At 36.2% G+C, this 22,069-nt stretch overlaps 1 protein-coding gene across 1 annotated transcript in view; it reads left to right on the top strand.

Moving 5' to 3' along the window:
- LOC102417329 (probable ATP-dependent RNA helicase DDX60) overlaps window positions 1-22,069 on the top strand; it is a 71,007-nt gene that overhangs the window by 31,699 nt on the left and 17,239 nt on the right. Inside the window, exons 18-25 of the mRNA XM_023752988.1 lie at window positions 6,443-6,558; window positions 7,568-7,707; window positions 9,766-9,875; window positions 9,975-10,079; window positions 10,692-10,817; window positions 12,505-12,632; window positions 15,849-15,993; window positions 18,135-18,287. Of these exons, the coding sequence (XP_023608756.1) occupies window positions 6,443-6,558; window positions 7,568-7,707; window positions 9,766-9,875; window positions 9,975-10,079; window positions 10,692-10,817; window positions 12,505-12,632; window positions 15,849-15,993; window positions 18,135-18,287 (1,023 nt within the window). The remainder of the gene's footprint in view (window positions 1-6,442; window positions 6,559-7,567; window positions 7,708-9,765; window positions 9,876-9,974; window positions 10,080-10,691; window positions 10,818-12,504; window positions 12,633-15,848; window positions 15,994-18,134; window positions 18,288-22,069) is intronic.

Here is a 22,069-nt window from a genome sequence, read left to right as displayed (position 1 = left end):
TTTTATGATTCACTTTAAAATATCTTTAATTGCCATATCATTAGTTTTGGTTCATAAGTTAATAAAAGTATATTTTAAATATACTTTTTTTAAAAAAAAAAAACTATTTCTAGCATAGTTATATTTAGGTCAAGTATATCTTCATATTTTTTTCATCTTTTGAAATTCAAATTGACAAATAATTTTCATATTTATTTATAGGAACACATATTGAGAAAATTAGATAAACAAGCATTTTAATTATCATTTCTGCTACCATTAAATATACAAAGTACTTTGTAATGTACAGGACTTTTATAAAGATACTAGAGGCCCGGTGCATGAATTCATGAATGGGTGGGGTCCCTCAGCCTGGCTGTCAATCAGGGCGATCAGGCCGATCGAGACCGCAGGAGATAGGCCAGCCATGGGGGGTTGGCTGTGGGAGTGCACTGACCACCCAGCCAGCCGGAGGGAGGGACCGCCGGAGGTTGGCTGTGGAAGCACACTGATGACCAGGAGGGCAGCTCCTGTGTTGAGTGTCTGTCCCCTGGTGGTCAGTGCATCATCATAGTGACCAGTCAACCGGTCGTTTGGTTAACCAGTTGTTCGGTCAACTGGTTATAATGGTTGCTTAGGCTTTTATATATAGAGATTGTTAAACTTTATTGAGTGATATTTAATAAGATATTTTAAAAGAATAAAATGAATAGAGATACCTAGGGAAATAGTCCATGTTTTCTCACTGGAAAATTCAATATTATGATTATAACTGCACTGATCCTATCTAATAATAGACAAACATGGTAATTGACTGTACCTTCGCTACGCCTCCCATTGGCTAATCAGCGCAATATGCAAATTAACCACCAACAAAGATGGCGGCTAATTTGCATACTGCAGGCAGATCCCGCTGTGCCGCCCTGCCTGAGGCTGGCGGCAGCGCAATCCCCAGCCGCTGGTTGCCCCAGCATGGGATCTGGGCCTGTCGTGTGCGGGGCGGGGCGGGTGGCAGCGAGATCTGGAGCCGCCACCAGCCCCACGACAGGGAGAGGCTGGCAGCCCCCACCAGACACACACACACACACACACAGGGGTAGGAACCCCTGGCGCAGGCAGCTCCTCAGAAGTGACACCGGAGCTGTGAGCCCCAGGTGCACAGCCAGGAGACCCGAACCTGCCTACTCGAGCATCAGGCTTATGCTTATTGGAACTAGGCACCAATACATTAGAGAAGTTATTTTAAAACAAACAACAAAGAAGAAAAGTTTCGACCCCAGAACTATGTCCCCACAGGGAGTGGGTGACAGCAAAGTAGAGCACAGGGCTGACACGCTGTGGGCGGCGAGGACGAACACGGAGCTGAGGGAAGAAGCCAGTGCAAAGGCCCAGGCTGTCTGACTCCATTTACCTGAAATGCCGGGAGCAGGAAGCGCACGGGCACAGGAAGCGACCAGTGCTTTCCAGGGGGGTTTGAGGGGCTGGGGCCTAAGGGAGAAATGATTTTAGAGGAAGCGCAGCAGCTTGAGGGTGCAGGAGGCCTGGCTCCCAGGTCCAAAATCAGAAAAACAGCTCAGAAAGGAAACCTGAAGAAAGCCCCAGAAGTACCCAAAGGAAAGAAAGGTCTGGGCGTCTCCACGGAAGAGCGAAAAGGCATGGCACACAGCAAGACGGGCGGCTCTGGAAGTGAAAAGGAGCATCAGGAAAGGGGCCAGGACCAGGACCAGGACGGCTCCTCAGGAAGAAACACACCCCCCAACATCAGCCAGAGGTGGACAGAGACCAGGAGTGACCGGCAAGTCCGGAATGAAAAGTGAAGGAGGACAGCGGGGCACCTGGCAGCAGCTGGGCGTGTGGTTTGCGGGAAGGAGACAGAGCCACGCCAGGGTCCCGTCTCCCGGGGGTGCTCCAGCGCCGTGAGCTTAGACTCGGACAACACAAGCAAGCACCCCAGGCTTTAAGGCCTCACTGGGTGCTTGACCTATTCTTTTAAAAAATATTTTTAACACATTTCAATGTCAAGAAGTAAAAATAAAACCAAGAAAGAAAAACTACGCTTTAGGAGCCTGAACATCCACAGGGACTTCCGCCGCCCGCCCCAGCGAGGGATCCAGCCTGCCATCTGCGACCAGGGGAGATGGGGCAGACACCGCGGGATCGGGCGTGCCATCTGCCACCAGGGAAGCAGGCCTAAACCAGCAGGTGGTTATCTCCTGAGGGGTCCCAGACTGTGAGAGGGCACAGGTTGGGCTGAGGGAGCCCCCACCCCCTGCCAGTGCACGAATTTCTGTGCACTGGGCTTATAGTTATGATTATAGTTATGATAGATTATTTTTACATAATAGGTCATTTTGGACACAAATAGATCATTTTAAACAATTAGGTCTTTAAATTTTTCTATAGATTCATTGCAATCGCAATAAAAACTCAGATTTTTTTCCTGTCCTTTTGTGGTATTTGTATGTGTGACTGTGTGTGCACATTTGAGTGTTGTGGGGAGAAAACTGATTACCTGATTCTGAAACTCACATGGAAATGCAGAAGGAAAAAGTAATCAAGATTCATTTGAAAAAGAAGATTAAAGTAGGCCAAAAAATGCATTTAAAAAAGAAGATCAAGGTAAACAAACTTGCTCTATCAGGTATTGGGATTTAATTGTAGACCTATGATAATGGAGTGATATCTTTTGAAACAGGGATAAAAATATAGACAAATCAGCCAGCATTAGAAATAGAACCAGATATAGACATTTTATTTAAAACAAAAACAAAAACGTGGCACTGGTAATAGTATTGGAAAAAATGGAAGTCAATATGGAAGAGGAAAAAAAATAGATTTCTTCCTCACTTCATACATAAAATCAATTTCAAATGGTTTAAACACAAAAATGTAAAAGGCAAATTGATGAAACTTTATGTTATTTGAAGAGAATATCTTCATTACTTAGGAGTAGAGAAAGACCTCTTAAGCACAAACTTGAAAAACACAAACTATGAAAAAGAGTTTAACAAATTTATATTAAAATCAAGAATTTTTGTTCATCGAAATATATAATTAAGATAATGAAATTACAAGCCACTGAGTGGGAAGTATTTGTAATTTATAAACTGGCAAAGACCTCTCACTCAAAATATATTAGGATTTCTTTAAAATATTAAGAGAAAAGGCAATCACAAAATGAGATTTTCCAATGTCTAATACACCCCTGAAAAGAAACTGAACTAAATTAAAAATCACAATGAAACACACCAATGAGGCAGTAAAGGTGGGAAACTGACAGTGTCCCTGTTGTGGAGGAAGTGGGGTGATGGGAAGGCCCATACACTGTGAGCGGGGGGCCCCTTTGAAAATCCTTTTGACAATATTTAATGAAGATGACCATACTTTATGAACAAGGAATTCCCATGAAAGTTATATACCTGAGAATTAGAAAAAAATAAAGATTTAAGATTTTAAAAAAGGAGACAATTTAAGAACCCTCACTCATGTTAAGAGTAGCAACTCAGATGTCTACTTGAGTGGAAATAATAACAAAATGTGGTATATTTATACAACAGAATACATAGATCAATGAAAATAAATATAACAGAATAACCTTAAAATTGTAATATTGAGCAAATATATAATTCAAATGAAAAAACCTTACAAAACCAGCAAAATCAACTTTTATTGTTTGTGAACACACATGTATATATGTAAAGAAGTATAATGAAAACCAAGTGATAACTTTAAAAAAACATGTTACTGCTGAAGAAGGTTGTTCTAGCATGGACTTCAGAGATACTGGAAATATTTGTCTTGATTTATGAGGATGTTTGTTTTACTTAGTTAATCTGAATCATACTTTGTTAATATGAAAATATATTTTATACAATTATTAAATGTTACATTCACAGTAAAACAAAGGTTAAAAAAAGAATGCGAAGATTCAGTTAGATCAGGGGAACCTCTTTTTTTCTGCCAAGGGCCATTTAGATATTTATAACATCATTCACAGGCCATACAAAATTATCAACCTAAAAATGAGCTCCCTATATTTGGTCAAACATTGAATTAACTCATCCCTAATGCTTGACAGGGTCAGACCAAATTATTTTGTGGGCCTTATATGGGCCTTCAGGCCAGACGTTCTCCACCCCTGAGATATAAATAATTCTATTACACATATTGCTATACATAAAAATTTTAATAGCTAACTGTCCAGCTATAATGCCATTTATTCTGCAGAAAAACACAGTAAAGTAGTGCCTATTTTTATGGCTACTGAACTGAGACAAAGAGAGATGAACTCTACCCAGTTCACCCACGTTAAGTGCAGAGCCAAGGTTAGAACACAGGCAGCCTGCTTCCATTTCCTGAGCTTTATTGCCACACAGACACACAGAGGTATATATCTGTACATGTAAAAAGATGAGATTGATTGTCCTGTAACATAACAATGAAGGGAAAAAAAACCTGCAGAATGCTTATTTTAAATCTTGTCTTTTGCATCTTTAGTTAAAATACTAAAGAGTGCTTATCAAGTTTCACTTCATCACTATAAATTTCACATGCATCTCCAAACTATTGGCCCTTCAAACACACACTTTATTGAAATGACCTTATTATCAGTATATTTCTGATGTTATATACATGTTTTTCTTTTTCTCTTTTCTCTCTGTTTTGACTAAAAGCTTCTTAAAATAAATATTTTTATTGATTTCAGAGAGGAAGGGAGAGGGAGATAGAAACATCAATAATGAGAGAAAATTATTGATTGGCTGTCTCCTGCAGGCCCTACAATGGGGTTCTAGCCTGACACCCAGGCATGTGCCCTGACCAGGAATTAAAACATGACCTCCTGGTTCATATGTTGATGCTAAACCACTGAGCCATGTGAGCCGAGCTTGACTAAAAGCTTTTTTAAAAAATATACTTTTATTGATTTCAGAGAGGAAGGGAGAGGGAGAGAGAGATAGAAACAACAATGATGAGAGAGAATCATCAATGGGCTGCCTCCTGCACGCCCCCTACTGGGGATTGAGCCCAAAACCTGGGCATATGCCCTTGACTGGAATTGAACCTGGGACCCTTCAGTCCACAGGCCCAGGCTCTATCCACTGAGCCGAACTGGCTAAGTCTGACTAAAAGATTTTTGAAAGCTTCTCTTTACTTCTCCAAAATACTTCACAGTGGATAAATGCTTCATAAATAAAGGCTTCAGTAAAAATTAGAAATTAAGCATAAATAAGACTTTTGAAATTGGGTTCTCATTCTATAAATACTGGAGGCCTGATGCACGAGATTCCTGCAAGGGGCTTGGCCCTCGCAGCCCTGGTTTTGTCCGGAAGGTCATCCAGAGGACATCCAGAAGGTCATTTGGCTTTCCAGTCTAATTAGCATATTATACTTTTATTATTATAGATAGGCTATAATTACATAAGAATCTAATTTTACTAAATTCAGGTTTATTGTTAGCTGAAAATTTTACAGAGATTATTTTAAATCAAGTCTTTTAAAATGTTCTGGCTTTCATATATTATTATTAGAGACCCTGTGCACGAAATTTGTGCAAGGTTAGGGTCCCTAGGCCTGGCCAGCGATCAGATTCCCCGCCTCCGCACCTCCTCCTTCCCTCACTCCCTCAGCGCCCAGCCGCTGCTGCTGGTCATCCACCATTTTCCATGCCGCCCACTGGTGGTCAGCACATGTCATGGCGAGTGATTGAACTCCCAGTTGAACTTCCGGGGGGACACTTTGCATATTAGCCATATAGATATATAGATATATAGATATATAGATATATAGATATATAGATATGTAGATATATAGATATAGATATATAGATATAGATATATAGATTAATTGTCCATATCATTGTATCAAACTAATAATGAATGAACTTCTATAGTCAGGGGACTAGGCTTTCTCTAGATTTCTAACTGGTACAGGATAAGTGCTCTTATCCTGTACCAGTTTATTTCAAATTAATTTCAAATCAATTTATTTCAAATTAATTTGTTTTATAAACATTTTTATCTGTATTTCAGTGATAGGATTAGTGATACATGAGTAAAATGTTGAATTTTTAGAGCGGTTTTTCATCATCTTATCTTTTTATAGTAATTGCTATAATTTAGCCAATATTTCATTTGTAAACAAGACGTACAAAGTGTGTTTTTTTGCTCAACTTGTTCTTGCTTATAATCATTATTAATATGACATGTGATAGTCTTTTTCACAGTTCAGCTATCATCATGCATAACAGAACAAGTCATCTCTCAATATATTATTCTCAAATCCAGTTTAATTCTCCTCAAAGTCATGTTGGGATTCTTTGATCAACAACTTTGTCAGGAGTGAATGAACATTACTGAATGTGGAGAGAGAAGGAAATAATAAGTTCTGGTAGCATAATCTACTAGTATTTTGGGAGAAAAAGTGGAACTGACTTAATATTGAGTTTATTTAACCACATTGCCAGGTTCACTGCCTTGGGGGAGAAATTGGAGCCGAAGTTTGGGAGCATCTTCTTGTTATGATTCGATGTCCCTTTCTGGCACTTTCTGCTACTATCAGTAATCCTGAACATCTCACTGAGTAAGCCTGAGTTTTGTATTCATTTAATGCTATTAATGATAATAATTAATAATACAGACATTATTTAAAATACTCTTTAAAACAAAACAAAAACTCTCTTCAAGTAAAACTTATTCTCTTCAAATTTTGTTATATATAACTAGAAGACATTTGCACTCATCCTTTGACTAGATGTAACTTACATACTGGTTCTTCAACAATGTTGTGTGAGAGTGCTTTAATTTTCCTGTTTATAGCTTGATATTTGGGTTCTCAGAGAATAGCATATGGCAGTTTAGAACCATCCTTCAATAGGCTATGCCCACTACTTTTCTATGCAAAACACCAAAACTTTTTTAAAAAATTAGTCAACACATATCGCAGAAATGGATATACTCATTTAATTGGGTAAATGAATTTAATAAGAAACCTCAAAGTATCAGTTCTTGGTGATTTCATAAAAGTAATTGATTTAACTGTATGAGTATAAATATAGTTTGAGTATGCATAAAATGTAGAGATTTTTATTCTCTTAAAATCAACTAGAGGGCCAGTGCATGTAATTCATGCACGGGGGCGGGGGGGGGCAGGCAGAGATCCCCTCAGCCCGGCCTGCACCCTTTCCTAATCGCTCACCTGCCTGCCTTCCTGATCACCCCTAACCACTTGTCTGGCTCCCTGATTGCCCCTAACCCCTCTGCCGGCCTGCCTGATCACCCTAACCACTCACCTGCCTGCCCTGATTGCCCCAACCACTCTGCCTGCCTGCCTGATGGCCCCTAAGTGCTTGCCTGCTTGGCTGATCACCCCTAACTGCTCGCCTGCCTGCCTGATTGCCCCTAACCACCTCTGTCTCGGCCCCTGCTGCGGCGGCTTCATCCGGAATGACGTCTGGATGGTCGTTTGGCTGTCTGGTCTAATTAGTATATTATGCTTTTATTATTATAGATGTTTAATAATTTTTCTCAGAAAACAAATGATATGGGTTTTTTTTCTGTGATAATAATACCTTTATTTTCTTCATAACTAGATGGTTGGTGTTAATTAAAAGATACTGGCAAGATGTTGAAAGCAAAATGGAAAATTCTAGTTCATTGCAAAATGTCTTGAAAGTTTCAAAGAAACAACAAAGAAAAAGAATAGAAAAGCCATCCTACAGAGTTAGACTGGGTAAGACTATCTTAACTAAGAGAAGGGGGTGCTCAGAATTATTGAGCACACTCTATGTGTTTGCAACATATTAAAGCATCTTCTTTAAGTAAAAGAATTTGATTTGAACTACAGATCTGAAGGGAAGTCAATTTTTTGCAAATTTTATTTTATTTGTTTCCATCACCACTTATTCTCCCATACCCCTTCCACCTCCCCTGCTCTCCCTCTCATAATCACCACCCTGTTGTCAATGAGTTCTTTCTCTCTTTTTTTGTTCAATCTCTTCACCCTCTCCAGGCCCACAACCCCCACCCAACTGCTTCAGCCATATAAGTAGAATAGTTTGATTCTTATTACAAATCTGAAGGGAAATAATTTTTTTCTATCATATTTCATTCAAATGTGGAATCTAATGAACAATATACACAAATAAGCAAAATAGAGACAGACTTATAGACAGGAAATATTGTTTTAATATACAGAGGAAATTAAATAAGAATCTTAGCTCTAGAAGATTAATGACATGCTGAAGTTCACACAGCTAATGGTAGATCTAATAAACTTGAAGATCAAGCTCTTTGCAAATATATTTTTAAATAATGTGAATTCCTCTACAATTCAGTATGGTTAAAGATGTAATTATAGCACAGATAAATGTTTCACTTTCTATATTGTAAAAAAAAAAATTATAAAGGCAAAAACATGGCTAGAGGGCAGTTCAGTTTTGGTTTCCTGAAAAACCTTTGCTTCAAAATATACTGTCCTACTTATGGTCTAATTCTGTGCTATCATTCCCATTTCAGACTACAGGAATTTTTCTTCTCATGAATTTTCTTGACATTTGGATTATTCATTGTTCCTCAAAACTTGCATTTTCTTTTTTAATTAGTTTTTCTGGAATGACCTCTTATCTACAGTTGACCAAATTTTATCTATTGATTATTTAAGAGATATTGTCTAGAGGCACAACTGAAATACAGTCTTAATTCTTTTCGTTCAAGTTCAATAGTATGTCCTACATTATGACATATTCTACTGTCTATTGTAACTATTTTAATGTCTTATTTTCCTTGAGAAACACTAGACATTTTAAAAATATATATGCAGTATATTTAAGTAAATAGATAACATATGTAATGTGTTATATGTTATATATACATATATATTTAATCTGTATCATGGTGTCCTTTATTTTACATATACTCTAAATGTTTTACTACTGAATTAATGAATGTTTCTATACGTTAAATACTTGAGACTGTTTTCATGAAAATTCTATGAAGTACTATAAAATCATATTTTTCTGGCTACTTTCAATGGAAAGCTACAGATCCCCATATATGACACTATGCTTTCACTTAACAAATATTCAAGTTCCTGATGTGTGCTGGGTTCCTTTATTGTCCCTAGAGTTACAATAGGAAGCAAACTCTTTGCTTATCTGGAGCTTAAATTTTATGTGGACATAAAGATTAAACAAGATGAATAGTAAATAAAATTAAATAAATAACATGTTAGGTAATGGTAAGTGTTAAAAAAAATAAAGCCAGTGTAATATTAATAGAGGTATTTAGAATATCAGCTTCTTTGATTAAAGAAAATGAAGGGGGGGTGGAAGGAAGAAGACACATATTCTTTCTTTGACCTGGTAATATTATTCCTAAAGATAGAGAGATAATATAACAATAATAGTAATAGTGATACCCAATCTTCCTAATTAGTTGTATGTCTAAATATCTATTATTTATCCCAGACCCCATTACACAAGGCATGCTTTACAAAAATACATAGATACATAAATTATAAAATCATAAATAAATACCAGGAACCAAAAACTGTGATATAATATAATTGAAGACTAAGACCAGGAAGGAAAGTAAAACACTGATTCGCAGTATAGATATACTGAATCCTTTTTCAAGGTTCTTCCCAATGCACAGCACTGTTTCTAATGTGCTCCTGGCAATGGTCTTATGAAAACTCTTCCTAGGCCTGCTCATAATTGTAAAATCATAATTAGGTCATAGTTTTGAAAGCAAACAGATTTTAATGATCATTTCAATCCTATACTTACAGTGTGGTACACAGAGCGATACAATGATCTAGAAAAGTATGTGTGTTCCCTAAAGGATAATGAGTTTATCATTGAACACTATCACCCATGTGCTGCACTTACAGTCAACCATGTAAGTATAAACCACTTTGGAAAATGAGTATGTATCCAGATTGTTATAAACCTATATATGGAATATAAAATTAATAATTTTGTATTTTATGGTTTTTAGATAAAGAAGTATGGAATCCCTTTAGACCTTGGATTTTCTCCACGGGAAAGCATACTGCTTTATGATGCGATGGTACATGTTTGGCCAGAATGGACAAGAATAAAAGTGTGTGAATATATACTTCTATGGCTGATATCTCTAGTTCTTTGGCTATGACAGCCCATCAATAATAAGCAAATTCATGAATGGTATTTATTCTGGTTTAGATAAAAGCAGCATATTTCCTTGTTAAGAATTTAAACTCCAGAGTCACAGTACTCTAGAATTGGGCAAATAAGTTCAATTTTCTCTATTATCCCTATTTTCCTTACCAAAAAAATATATCTACTTTGTTGGTTTTTTTAAGATTAACTGACTTGTTATTTATAAAATGCTTAGAATGTCTTGCCATGGTAATATATATATATAATATGTTTAATATATATATAATGTTTAATATATATAATATATATATTAAACATTTCAGAAATTTTTATTTCTTTTACCTCTAGAGTTAATTGAAGTTTAAAAAAAATTATGTGTTGGTATGTTCTAATGAAAACAGAATAAAATGCAACCATTACATAGAGAACAGAACTGTTGACCTACCTGTAGTTATCTCTGTAACTGAATGTGGATGACTGCTTGAGAGATTTCCTTCGTAATGGTGGATATGGAAAACTTGAGAAAAAATGATGACTTCATTTTCCTTTGTATTTGTGGTTCTTCATTTTCAAGGAGTTAGAACCTGAAGAATTCAGCTGCTTCAAAAATAAAATAGTCATAACGAGGGCAGATGCTAAGAAATATGAAGAGGAACTGAAAAAGGAAATAATTCACTGGAGTCATCTGGACCCAAGCAAGGTAATTAAAAACATTTAGGATTTCTTTAAATTTAAGATTAATATGAAATGGATCTGACTTCTTCATTTAGGTTCAGAAGAATCACCCATAAAGCTTTCAAGGATTTGAAACATGAGTACCCCATTGCCATGCCTTGGTGTTCTAGCTTAAATTTAGTTATCTAGATGTGGAAAAATGCAAAGAATAATTGGGTACCACATCTTTTCTGAATCTCAAGTTAAGCTATTGCTTTTCATAGAGGATAGGACTTCTCTGATTTCTAATACCAGTGGGTCATTGCCCTGATTTTCTTCTCTAATATTTCCCTAAGGAAGACCTTTTGTCTATTTTACTTATTTAAATAGGTGAACACCCAGTTTCTTTTGGTTGCCAACAACATGGATAGTTGAAATAAATTACAAGTATTATTTAATTTACCTTACTATAATTTCCATTCTTTGACTTTACTTTTTTGTTATGATAAAATCCTCATAATATTTTACTTCCTGAAAATAAGTTCTACAATATCTCAATGGTACAAGCAGTGACACATGCCGTAGTTACCCAGGGCTGATTCACCAGACAGTTAGAAGGAACGGAATATGGTCAAACTCATTTACATATCCTGACATGTAATATCAAACAACCTTGACTGCTTGGGGCCCAAAGTCATGGTGAAGATGTGATCACTTCATTATCAGCCAGGTTCAGGTAATGGAAGCAGAATTTCAGTCCACCCATATTTTCTGCATTCTCTTTCCACATGGGAAGGAACCCCTGTTTGGTTTTGGTTTTAAATTTTAATTACACCCAGACTTGGGCAGACTACCTGATCTGCAAGTGTGAAAACCAACTGTCAAGAATTGCTATTGTATAGATAAAGGTTGTCAGCATTAGCTGCTTATAAAAATGCAGCTTATTAAAATTTCTGATTTGATTGGCTTTGTGTGGTGCGGGGGCAGTCGAACATTAAAACAAAATTCTATGAAATTTCAATGTGCAAACATGGTTGAGAATCTTTGGCCTATTATTGCTATTATCTGGCTTTTAACACACTGGGATATATAGGCACCAGCCTAGATCAAACTTAATTTTATTTACTCCTCTTGACTCAACATATTTTAGGAGGTGGCCAATCTCTAAGCTCTAATTAGTTCCATCCAATATACTCTCCATTAGGCACAAGTGATATATTTCTTTTCCTTAGAGCTTATGACATGCCTCATGGCAATAAACTGTCATTCATAACATGAAAATCCTCTTCTCATCTATTGTATCTTGTCTATCAATTTTTGTTAACATTTTACATTCTTTTCACCTAAAATTTTAGTTTTAAACATTTATTTTCCTTAATTTTATGTTAGATATTTTGTTAAAAATATTATTTGTAGACAGTTAGGACTTACTGTGCTCTGTGTTCACCCTATTAATAACCAATATCAATTTGTAACCATCTCTGCCCCATTCCATAAACACCGTGCCATGATATGACATAGATATGATTAAAATATTGTAGAAACATGGCATTCAAGTTTTCTCAGATTTTAATTTTATTTGAAAATTTGCATTATTTAGATATAATTTCTAACTTACTCCATGAAAATGCGCTAAGCCTTAACAATTTGATTTTCAGTCTCAAATGCCAGCTGATTGTATCATCTATCTCTTCTTCACAATCATAAGTATTTTGACTTATAATTTTATTCAGGTGAATCAGTTATTCATGTACCTTAAGCCTCAAACTTTTGACAGTGCAGAAATTGAAAAGCGAAGGATGTTTCCTCATTTTGTGGAAAAACTTAAAGAAATGAATAGGCTGCCTGCAATATTTTTTTCGTAAGTAACATTTTCTTAGCATTATACTTAATATTGTATAAATTTGAGGAATTTTGAAAACAATCATTGAGGAAGAATATATATAACCTTTAATTCACAATAGTAGAATTTTGAGAATTTTTTAAATCCTCATTCGAGTATATGTTTTTATTAATTCTAGAGAGAGAGAGAGATACATCAATATGAGAGAAAAACATTGATCAGTTGCATCCCTTATGCTCTCTGATCAGGGATCAAACTGTAACCAGGTATGTGCCCTGATGGGAATTGAACCCACAACCTTTTTTGGGGGGCACAGTAGACATTGTTCCAACCAACTTAGCCACCTGGCCAGAGCATATTTTGAGAAATTATAACTCTATTTATGTTGAAATCATACTTATAATACCAAGCTGGGTATAGGATGAGAGAAAGGAGCACCTCTCATTAGACTATATTTCAAAATCTAATTGTATAGTTTAATACTGTAGAATTTCTGGCCCATCCTTATAAGAAAAGTTCTATATATCATCAAAGTAAGATAAGGAAAAAAGGATAAATAGAGTGTGCATTTGCCAAAGAGAGCATGTACAATAACACACACATGCATAACATATACACACATATGACCTTGCTGTATTTTTTCTATAGATTGTTTGCAAAAGTAGACTCATCTAAACTCTTCATTAAAAAGGAAAGACCTTCACTCTGCTAGTTTCCTTTTCCTATTTTCCCTTAAGAGTATTAAAAGAAAAGTGAGCTGGGGCTTAGTAGCAACATTAAACAATTAGCAATCATGTTTTCATTATACTTAAAATAATGATTTTCCTTTGGAAAATATTTTGTTAATCTATACGTATGAAATGAGCTTACATTCAGTTCATTTTACTTTGCTCATTGGTGCTAAGTCCAGGACTCAGGGATGCAGAAGCAATCTGTGACATGGCTGCCCTTAAGGAATTAATATCCTTGGAAGAGTGGTTGTATATGACCTTGAAATAGTTAGACTCAATAGTTTAGCCAGTAAGTATATACACAGTTACTCAACATTTCAGAATTCAAGAAATTCTGTAGGTGCTAATAGTGAATATGAGGAGATATTTGTCACCTCTGGAAACATAGGAGAGTAAAATAGCAAATTATTAATTATAAAGTCCATCCCTCAACAGTATAACATAATATATACATCTTAAATAAATGTGTGATAAAGACATTAGGTGCTTCAAAGTTTAGTGGGAAGAGAAAATAATGGCTAGGGTGGCTAAAGACACTTAAAAATATTTTTATTGATTTCAGAGAGAGGAAAGGAAGGGGACAAAGAGAAAGAAACATCAATGATGAGAGAGAATCATTGATCAGTTGCCTCCTGCACATCCCACACTGGGGATCAAGCCCACAACCGGGAATGTGCTCTGACTGAGAATTGAACCATGACCTCCTGGTTCATAGGTTGATGCTCAATCACTGAGCCACGCCAGGTGGGCTACAAAGGAATTAGGCCTCAAAATGTATATATTCTAGATAAGAGGAAAGGTGAGGAAACCTACATCTAATTTGTTATATTCCATTTTAAACAAAGCAAGATCTACAAAGCAAACAAATTAAAGGTAGATTATGAATAAAACTTATATGATTGTATGTATAATCTATCTCTCATGTATGAGAGATAGATGTAAGTAATATGAGATGTATCTAATATATACGATACATATAAGATTGATATGAACATGCAATTATTAACAATTCTCATATATTTTAAATTTAGATTTAACATTCATTCAGTGGAACTTTCAGCTTCACGACTTTTTACACATTTGATAAGCAAACAAATTACTCATAACAATCCAAATTCTGAAAGAGAGAAGAAAATTTTGATCAAGAAACTATGGAAAGCAAGAAAATCTCAAAAAAGAAACATTGCCGCGTGAGTGTTTTTACTTGAGCTGTGGAATTTTAAATGTTTAATAAAATGCATGGGTGTTCAGCTGTTTTTATAAATTCAAACTTGTTTTTATAACGTAATAATGTGACTGTTTTTCCCTTTCTATGATACATCGAGTTAATTTAATTATACTTCACTTTTGTGGGGACATCCAAGAGAGAATTTTTTTGAATATTTTAGTAATTATACAATAGTTTATAATAATTTTCTTCATTATACTAGCTTCTTTTTTTTCTTAGAAATGCAAGTTATAGATTTGTTTTTTAGAAATTGCAAGTTTGCATATTGCTAAAAATAAATTGTTTAAAAAGATACCCATTAGAATTTCAACCAGCTAATTAGTCAGAACAAGTTCACTGACACATTTTTCTTTTAACATAACAAAGGAAATATGATTTTTGCATTTTTATGACTTTATTATTTTAACATAAAGTATATAAATATATAAACAAATGCCTGTATTTTTGTTTCATTCTAATGTACAAATTAACCTGAAAAACATGATGTATAAATTTTGTTACATAACTTTGTTTGATAATAGTTACACAAGTCTCACCCTCCTCAGGATTCTTTTCTAGCATTTGTCTTTACCTACTTTTGAGAGAAATAATAACCATAATACAATAAATTATTCTTTTCTGACTGTTTCAGATAAATTTCTGAGGTGGGGGTGGTCATATAAAATGGGTTTGGGTCTTAGAGTAAAACTGCAGATAGGATGACTGAATCAGGCCCACTCTGATGGCCCAACAGAATGGTGACCCTTTCTCCATATGTCACTTCACCAGAGCAATGACTTGTTGAGAAGTGCTCCAATACATCGCTCATGGCTAATTTTGGCACATATTGAAAATCAATTACAGTATGTGTTTAAAAGAAGAGAGTAGCAGATAACATTTTTCTATACTTCTTCAACTATTAAGAATTTGCATTTGTTTGCAGTTAGTAGGATACTTGAATTTTTCCATCATATTTAATGTAAAAAATATTGTTCCACTGGATATAGAAAATAAATTAAAATTTGGTTGACATGAGATATGGGAGAGGTGCAGGAGGTTTTTCTATTTCCTGTTAGATGCATATTAATGCATATGTTTAAAGTATACTTAAATGGTAAGTTGATAAAGACACAATTGAGGTAATTAAGGCCTGATGAATATCCTCTAATAGAGATATTGTGTTCTGGGTTTGAGTTACCTGGCATTTACATACATAACCTCAAACTTAAAAAAAATAAAATAAAAGAACATGATATAATCAATATATTTACGCATTTTTCTCTTTTTCATATTCAGGTATTTTAATTCAGATTCAGGTGCTAGAATACAAAGAATCATTTTATTAGCAGCTGAAATAAAGGAAATTAAAAAAAACCTTAAGAAACATTATGAAATTTCTCCAGACTGTACTTACACTGACCGTACAGTTGTGGATTATCAGGTAAGAGAAAAAAAAACAACAAGGGTAATGCAAGTGTGTGTATGGACTTGCTAAGGCTGCTGTAACAAAGAACCACAGAGTGAGTGGCTTAAACAACAGAAATTTATTTTCTCCCAGTTCTGGAGAGTAGAGTCTAAGGTCAAGGTGTTGGCAAGGTCACTTCCTTCTGAGGGCTTCTAGGGAAGGATCTGTCCAGGTCTTTCCCCTTGGCTTGCACATGGTCATCTTCTTTGTCTATCTTCATACCATCTTCCTTTTTATGTGCCTGTGTTCAAATTTCCTCTTCTTATAAGGACACTAATCATATTGGATGAGAGCCCACCCCAATGACCTCATTTTAATTGAATAACTTTATAAAGACTCCATCTCCAAATGCAATAACATCTTGAGGTACTGGGGGTGCACAATTTTTGGAGGAGCACAATTTAGTACATAAAAGTGTGTATGATGTCTATACTTTGATATGGAATTTATAAAACACGTAACATACTTAATCTAAATTAATCTTGAAACAATGGATGGGAGACTAAAGTTGTAGGCTGGAGAAATTAAGATAATTTGTTTGTGCCGTAGCTGGTTTGGCTCAATGGGTAGAGCGTCGCCCAGTAGACTGAAAGTTCCCAGGTTCAATTCCGGCCAAGGGAACATGCCTGGGTTGCGGGCTTGATCCCCAGTAAGGGGCGTGCAGGAGGCAGCCAATCAATGATTCTCTCTTACCATTTGATGTTTCGATCTCTTTCTCCCTCTCCTTTCCTCTCTAAAATCAATAAAATATATTTTTTTAAAGAGATAATTTGTTTGAGTTTATACAGTTATTAAAAACAGCTTGATGATTTGTGCCAAAGTATAACTCCAATATTTATGAAACTGTCTTTATTAGTTGAAGTTAATTATAACTATTCCTTTATGTAGACAGATATCTAAAAATCTTTTCTCTCATCTTTTCTCTCAGCTATAGGCTTAAGCAACAACTTGCTAAAAGAACCTCAAAATCATAGTTGTCTGTCTTCTGAATTATCTACCTTGTGCCTAGTTCTTCAAACTTGAAACTGTGGAGTTCTGATTGCCTTATACTTCTCCCTGATGCCACAGCTCATTCAGAAATGCTAAGCAATGGTTGCTCATAAAATCCTTGCTGGTTGACCTTATTGTTCATGTAATAGTTAGAGAAATATGGTTATTACTTGTTTATGGCTTGTGCAATAATTGGGAGGGGGAGAAAGAGAGGCAGAATGAGAGTAAAGAGGTGAAAAAGAGAAAAGAAAAAAGAAAAGAGAGAAACAATAAGAATGACTAGGAAAGAGAGACAAAGAGAAGAGAGAGATACAATAACAGTGACTGACAGAGATAGACAAAGAAATGTACAGAAATAGAGAGTTTCAGAGAGAGAGAAAAGGAGAAAAGGTTAGAAGCAGAGGGAGAGAAACAGGGAAGGATTGGGCAGGGCGGGGGGGAGGAAAGTGACAGACACAAAGATAACAGAGAAAAGATAAACTGGAAGACATGAAGAAAGAAAGAAGAGAGAGAACAATAAATACCGGTCAGACATGACTGGAGGTGATAATAAAAAAGAAACCCAGCAAGTTAGAGTTGAATTAACAGCAAAAGTAAAATAAAACTGAGGTGGTAGCAAGTCAGACTAAGCTGAGAATTTTGGGGGGTACTAGCATCAGGGCACTCTGGTCCCTCACCCACCTCTTATCCTGTCCCTTCAGTGTGTCCTCACTGTCCCTGGGTGAGCTGGCGCCCTTAGTTCAGTCCATTACAGCTATAGCCAGTGATTAAGCAGTTGGGATTGTGGCTAGGCCTTGACCACCCAGTGGGTATGGGGAATAAAATGGGGTACATGTTCCTGATGAAGAAATGGATGAAGAAAGGATCACTACATATAAGGTTGGGTTGCATTTGCTTGTGTCAGAAAGATATGGAGCTTTGAATGTCCGGTACTGTGAAACCACTCTACTAAAATATAAAGCCTAGTTAAATAGGTTTTGGGTTCTGGCCTTAAACATACTATTGTTTAAAGTGTGTCCAACTCTGAATTTATCTCTAAACAATCTTTTTAGACCTGACATCATTGTTAAGTTGAAGGATCAATGCTTTCATTTGACACTACAGACTCTTTTTTGGGGGTATTTCAGACTTTAGCCAAGATCCTACGCAGACTGAGAGGAACAAGACAAGGCTACAAACTACACGGTCTGTTAAGGCGGGGCATTGGATATCACCACGGTTCGATGGAAATCAGACAAAGACAAGTTGTAGAGATGCTTTTCAGACTGAAGCACCTCAAGGTTGGTGAACTTTGAGGATAACTTTCCTAAAAGCAGTGCCTTCATTCTTTCGGCCTGAGTAGGATAGTCACTCTATCTCCCTCCTCATAACCTCTCCACTGCAAGGGATATGTTGCTAACCTTTTAGCATATTCTATTCCATCCCTTTAAATACATTTTACATAGTTAATGAATAATATATATGCAATTAGGGATCCTGTCTACTTTGCTAATCCTTACTAATAAAAGCCTAAGTGGTCGTCATCACAAGATGGCTGCACGCACAGCGGGGTGTGTGCAAGTGGGTGGGGCTGGGCTTGGGCTTGATGCTGTGTGTGCAGCAGGGAGCCTGCCTGGGAGTCCGGCCTCCACAAGGCATGGCCTGCCAGCTCCTCGCAGTGAGGCCTGCCTGGGGGTCTCTCCTCCTCCTGGCTCCGCGTGGCGAGGCCTGCCTGGGGTTCAGTGAGGTCTGCCTGGGGGTCCCCCGGCTCCGCACACCGAGGCCTGCCTGGGGTCCTGCCTCTTCCCGGCTCCGCACAGCAAGGCCTGCCTGGGGATCCTGGGGGTCCCACCTCCATGCACCGAGGCCTGCCTGAGGATCCGGCCTCTTCCCGGCTTCATGCAACGAGGCCTGCCTTGGGTCCTAAGGGTCCTGCCTCCCAGCTCTGCGCAGCATGGAGGCGGGACCCCTGGCTCTGGCCTACCTCTTTGGGGCAATCCATCAAGGAGCCCCGGATGGGTGGGTAGGTCCTACCTCTTTGGGGCAATTGATTGTGGGGCTCCCACACTGTGACAGGGCACAGGCCAGGCTGGGGACCCTCTCCCCCGAGTGCACAAATTTTGTGCACTGGGCCTCTAGTAGTATGTAATTAAGTTTATTATTAATTAGCATTACATAATAAACATTGTATCAGTGCATCATAATATACATATATACTTTATTTAAACATTCTAATGTTGAAATTGTTGTTTATAAACATATATCATCATTTCTGATTGTTGATGGGATCAGCTGATTCTGCAAAGTGAAATCACTGTTTTGAAGAGCAAAAGTGATTTTCAGACTTTAGAAATACATTGCTAAATTTCTTTCCAGATGACTGTATTTGTTTACTTCACCTTGACAATTTTGAGTATTATGGCTAAAAAAATGGAGTTGTGAGTACAATATAGAGAGCATTTTATATGCCATGCACCCAATTTCACTTATTAACATCTTACATTAGTATGGTACATCTATAATAATAAAAGTGTAATATGCTAATTAGACCAGACATCATTCTGGATGTCATTCTGGATGTCCTTTCTGACGAAGCTGGGGCCAGAGGGAAGCCTGTGTCCGCAGCTGGGGGAAGGAAGGCCTACACATGCAAGATTTTCGTGCATCGGGCCTCTAGTTTGTTATAATTAAATAATATTGACAAATTTTTATAAACTAAAGGTTATTCTTTATTCAGACTTCTTCAGTTATTCCTGCAATGTCCTTTTTCAGTTCCACAATTACAACCAAGATGCAAAATTTTACTTGTCAGACCTCTTTAGGCTTTCTTGGATGTGACACTTTCTCAGATATACTAGTACCTTGTTTTTAAAGATCTTGATGCTTGTAAGGATAATTGATCAGATTATTTTGTAGAATATTACTCAATTGGGATTTCTCTGATGTCTTTCTCATGATCACATGGGATCTTATGGGTTTCTTGAAGGAAGACCACAGAAGTAATGTGTCATTCTCATCATATTATCTCAGGGTTATAGATTATGGACATGACATCACTGTGGGTATTAATCTTTAGCACCTGGCTGAGCCATATTTGTTAGACTTTTCCACTATAGAGTAACCTTTTAATCTCACTTTTCATACTGCCCTCCTTGAAAGGAAATCACTATGCATAGTCCATGCGTAAGGAGTAGGTAGTTTAGTTATACTTTACCTCCTTATAGTTGAAGTATCTACATAAATTATTTAGAATTCTTCTGTATAAGAGCTGTGTCCCTTCTCTCTCTCATTTATTTATGTATCCAACATATATTTATATCAATATGGACACATGGCTATTTTCTGCTTTGGATTATAATTCAATGCTACTTTACTTTTTTCTTATTTGAATTGTTCCAATTTTGGCAATTGAGAGCTCTTTCACTTGCTTCCTGTAACCCTTTGGCATGCTTCCCTCATTGTGAGTTGTTTGCTTTTAAACACTTCCTTACATTCTGGCAAAGTAAGACGCTCAGTCCCAGTCTTGGGATAAGTCGTGTCTCCAAAGAGGCCAATTTCTTTTAGAGGAACCTGAGAAACTGTTACAACCAAGAAGAGTCAAAGGAGACACGCCTACCAAATGTAATGTGGTGCCCTGGGTAGATACATAAAAAGGACATTAGGTAAAAACTAAGAAAATCTGGAAAAAGTATGAACTTTAGTTAATAATAATGTATAGGACCAATTTAAGATGTTAATTGTAGGGAAAACTGGGTACAGAGTATAGGAACTCTGTATTATCTTTGCAAATTTCTTTAAATCTAAAAGGGTTCTAAAAATAAAGTTTATTTAGCAATATATCCTATACATGCATTAAAATGTGTTCTGTAGGTACTGATTTCAGTGTTCTGGGAGGCTTCTTAATTTAAATTTGTATTACTGGTAATTTTTTTTACCTTCTACCAATTATTGAAAGTAGAATTATTGAGAATGAAAGTGTTAATGTAAATTTTTCTGTTTCTCTTTGTAGTTCTGCTAATTTTACTTTTTGTTTTAATATGTTCTATATTCTATAAGAAAATGGCCTTAAGGATAAAGCACATTAAAAGCACTCTGAGAAAATAGAGTACTGTAACAGAGCGACATCTGATTTGTAAAAATGAAGCCAGGCCAGTGTTGTTCAGTGGTTGTGTTGCCCTATGAACCAGGAGGTGACAGTTTGATTCTCCATCAGAGCACATGCCTGGGTTGTGTGCTAGATCCACAGTTGGGGTCATGCAGGAGGCAGCCGGTCAATGATTCTCTCTCATCATTGATGTTTCTATCTCTCTCTCCCTCTCCCTTTCTCTCTGAAATCAATAAAAAGATCTTAAAAACACACACACAACAACAACCTCTACTTCTGAAATATACATTATTGTAACATATATTTCTCTTTTTTTATTCCATGGTGTTATTTTTATTCAGGTAACAAAAGTTTTAACTTCACTATATTTGTGTTTTTCTACGATTACTCATTTATATACTTTTAAACATCTTTCATTTTCCTGAAATTACTTCCATTTTTCCAAATTTAGAATTTTCTTTTTTAAGTGATGAAGCAAAATGGCAAAACTCTTAGTTTTTATTTGTCTAAAATTCTCCACTTTGCCCTTATTCTGGAAAAATAATTTTGTTGTGTATAAAACTCTAAGTTGGAAGTTACTTTCTTTAAGTTTCTGAAGATAAAATTTCATTTATTTCTTGCTTCCATTTTGCTTTTTAGATTTTTTAAAAATATATTTTTATTTATTTCAGAGAGGGTGCATGGATTCATGCACATTGAAAGGAAATTAATTAAAAGAAAGATTCATGCAGTAATTACATTACTGCAAAAAATTACATGTCAAAATAGTATATATAATATAGTATTATAAAATTAAAATACAAAATATTTTAATATCACTATTCACCCTTTCTCTATAATAGAAGTGCACGAGTCAACGTTTATTTTTAAATTGCCAGTGTGCATCATATATACTGGCCTGTCGATCAGTCAGTTGGTTGGATGGGATGGACGGTTGATCATTTAGCCTTTTATATATATATAGATAAGCTGATTCAT

This window comes from Myotis lucifugus, unplaced genomic scaffold (assembly GCF_000147115.1).
Source record: "Myotis lucifugus unplaced genomic scaffold, Myoluc2.0 scaffold_1, whole genome shotgun sequence".
NCBI classification, from domain to species: Eukaryota; Metazoa; Chordata; class Mammalia; order Chiroptera; family Vespertilionidae; genus Myotis; species Myotis lucifugus.
The sequence above is the reverse complement of the archived record's forward strand: the minus strand, read 5'-3'. Positions and strand labels throughout refer to the sequence as shown.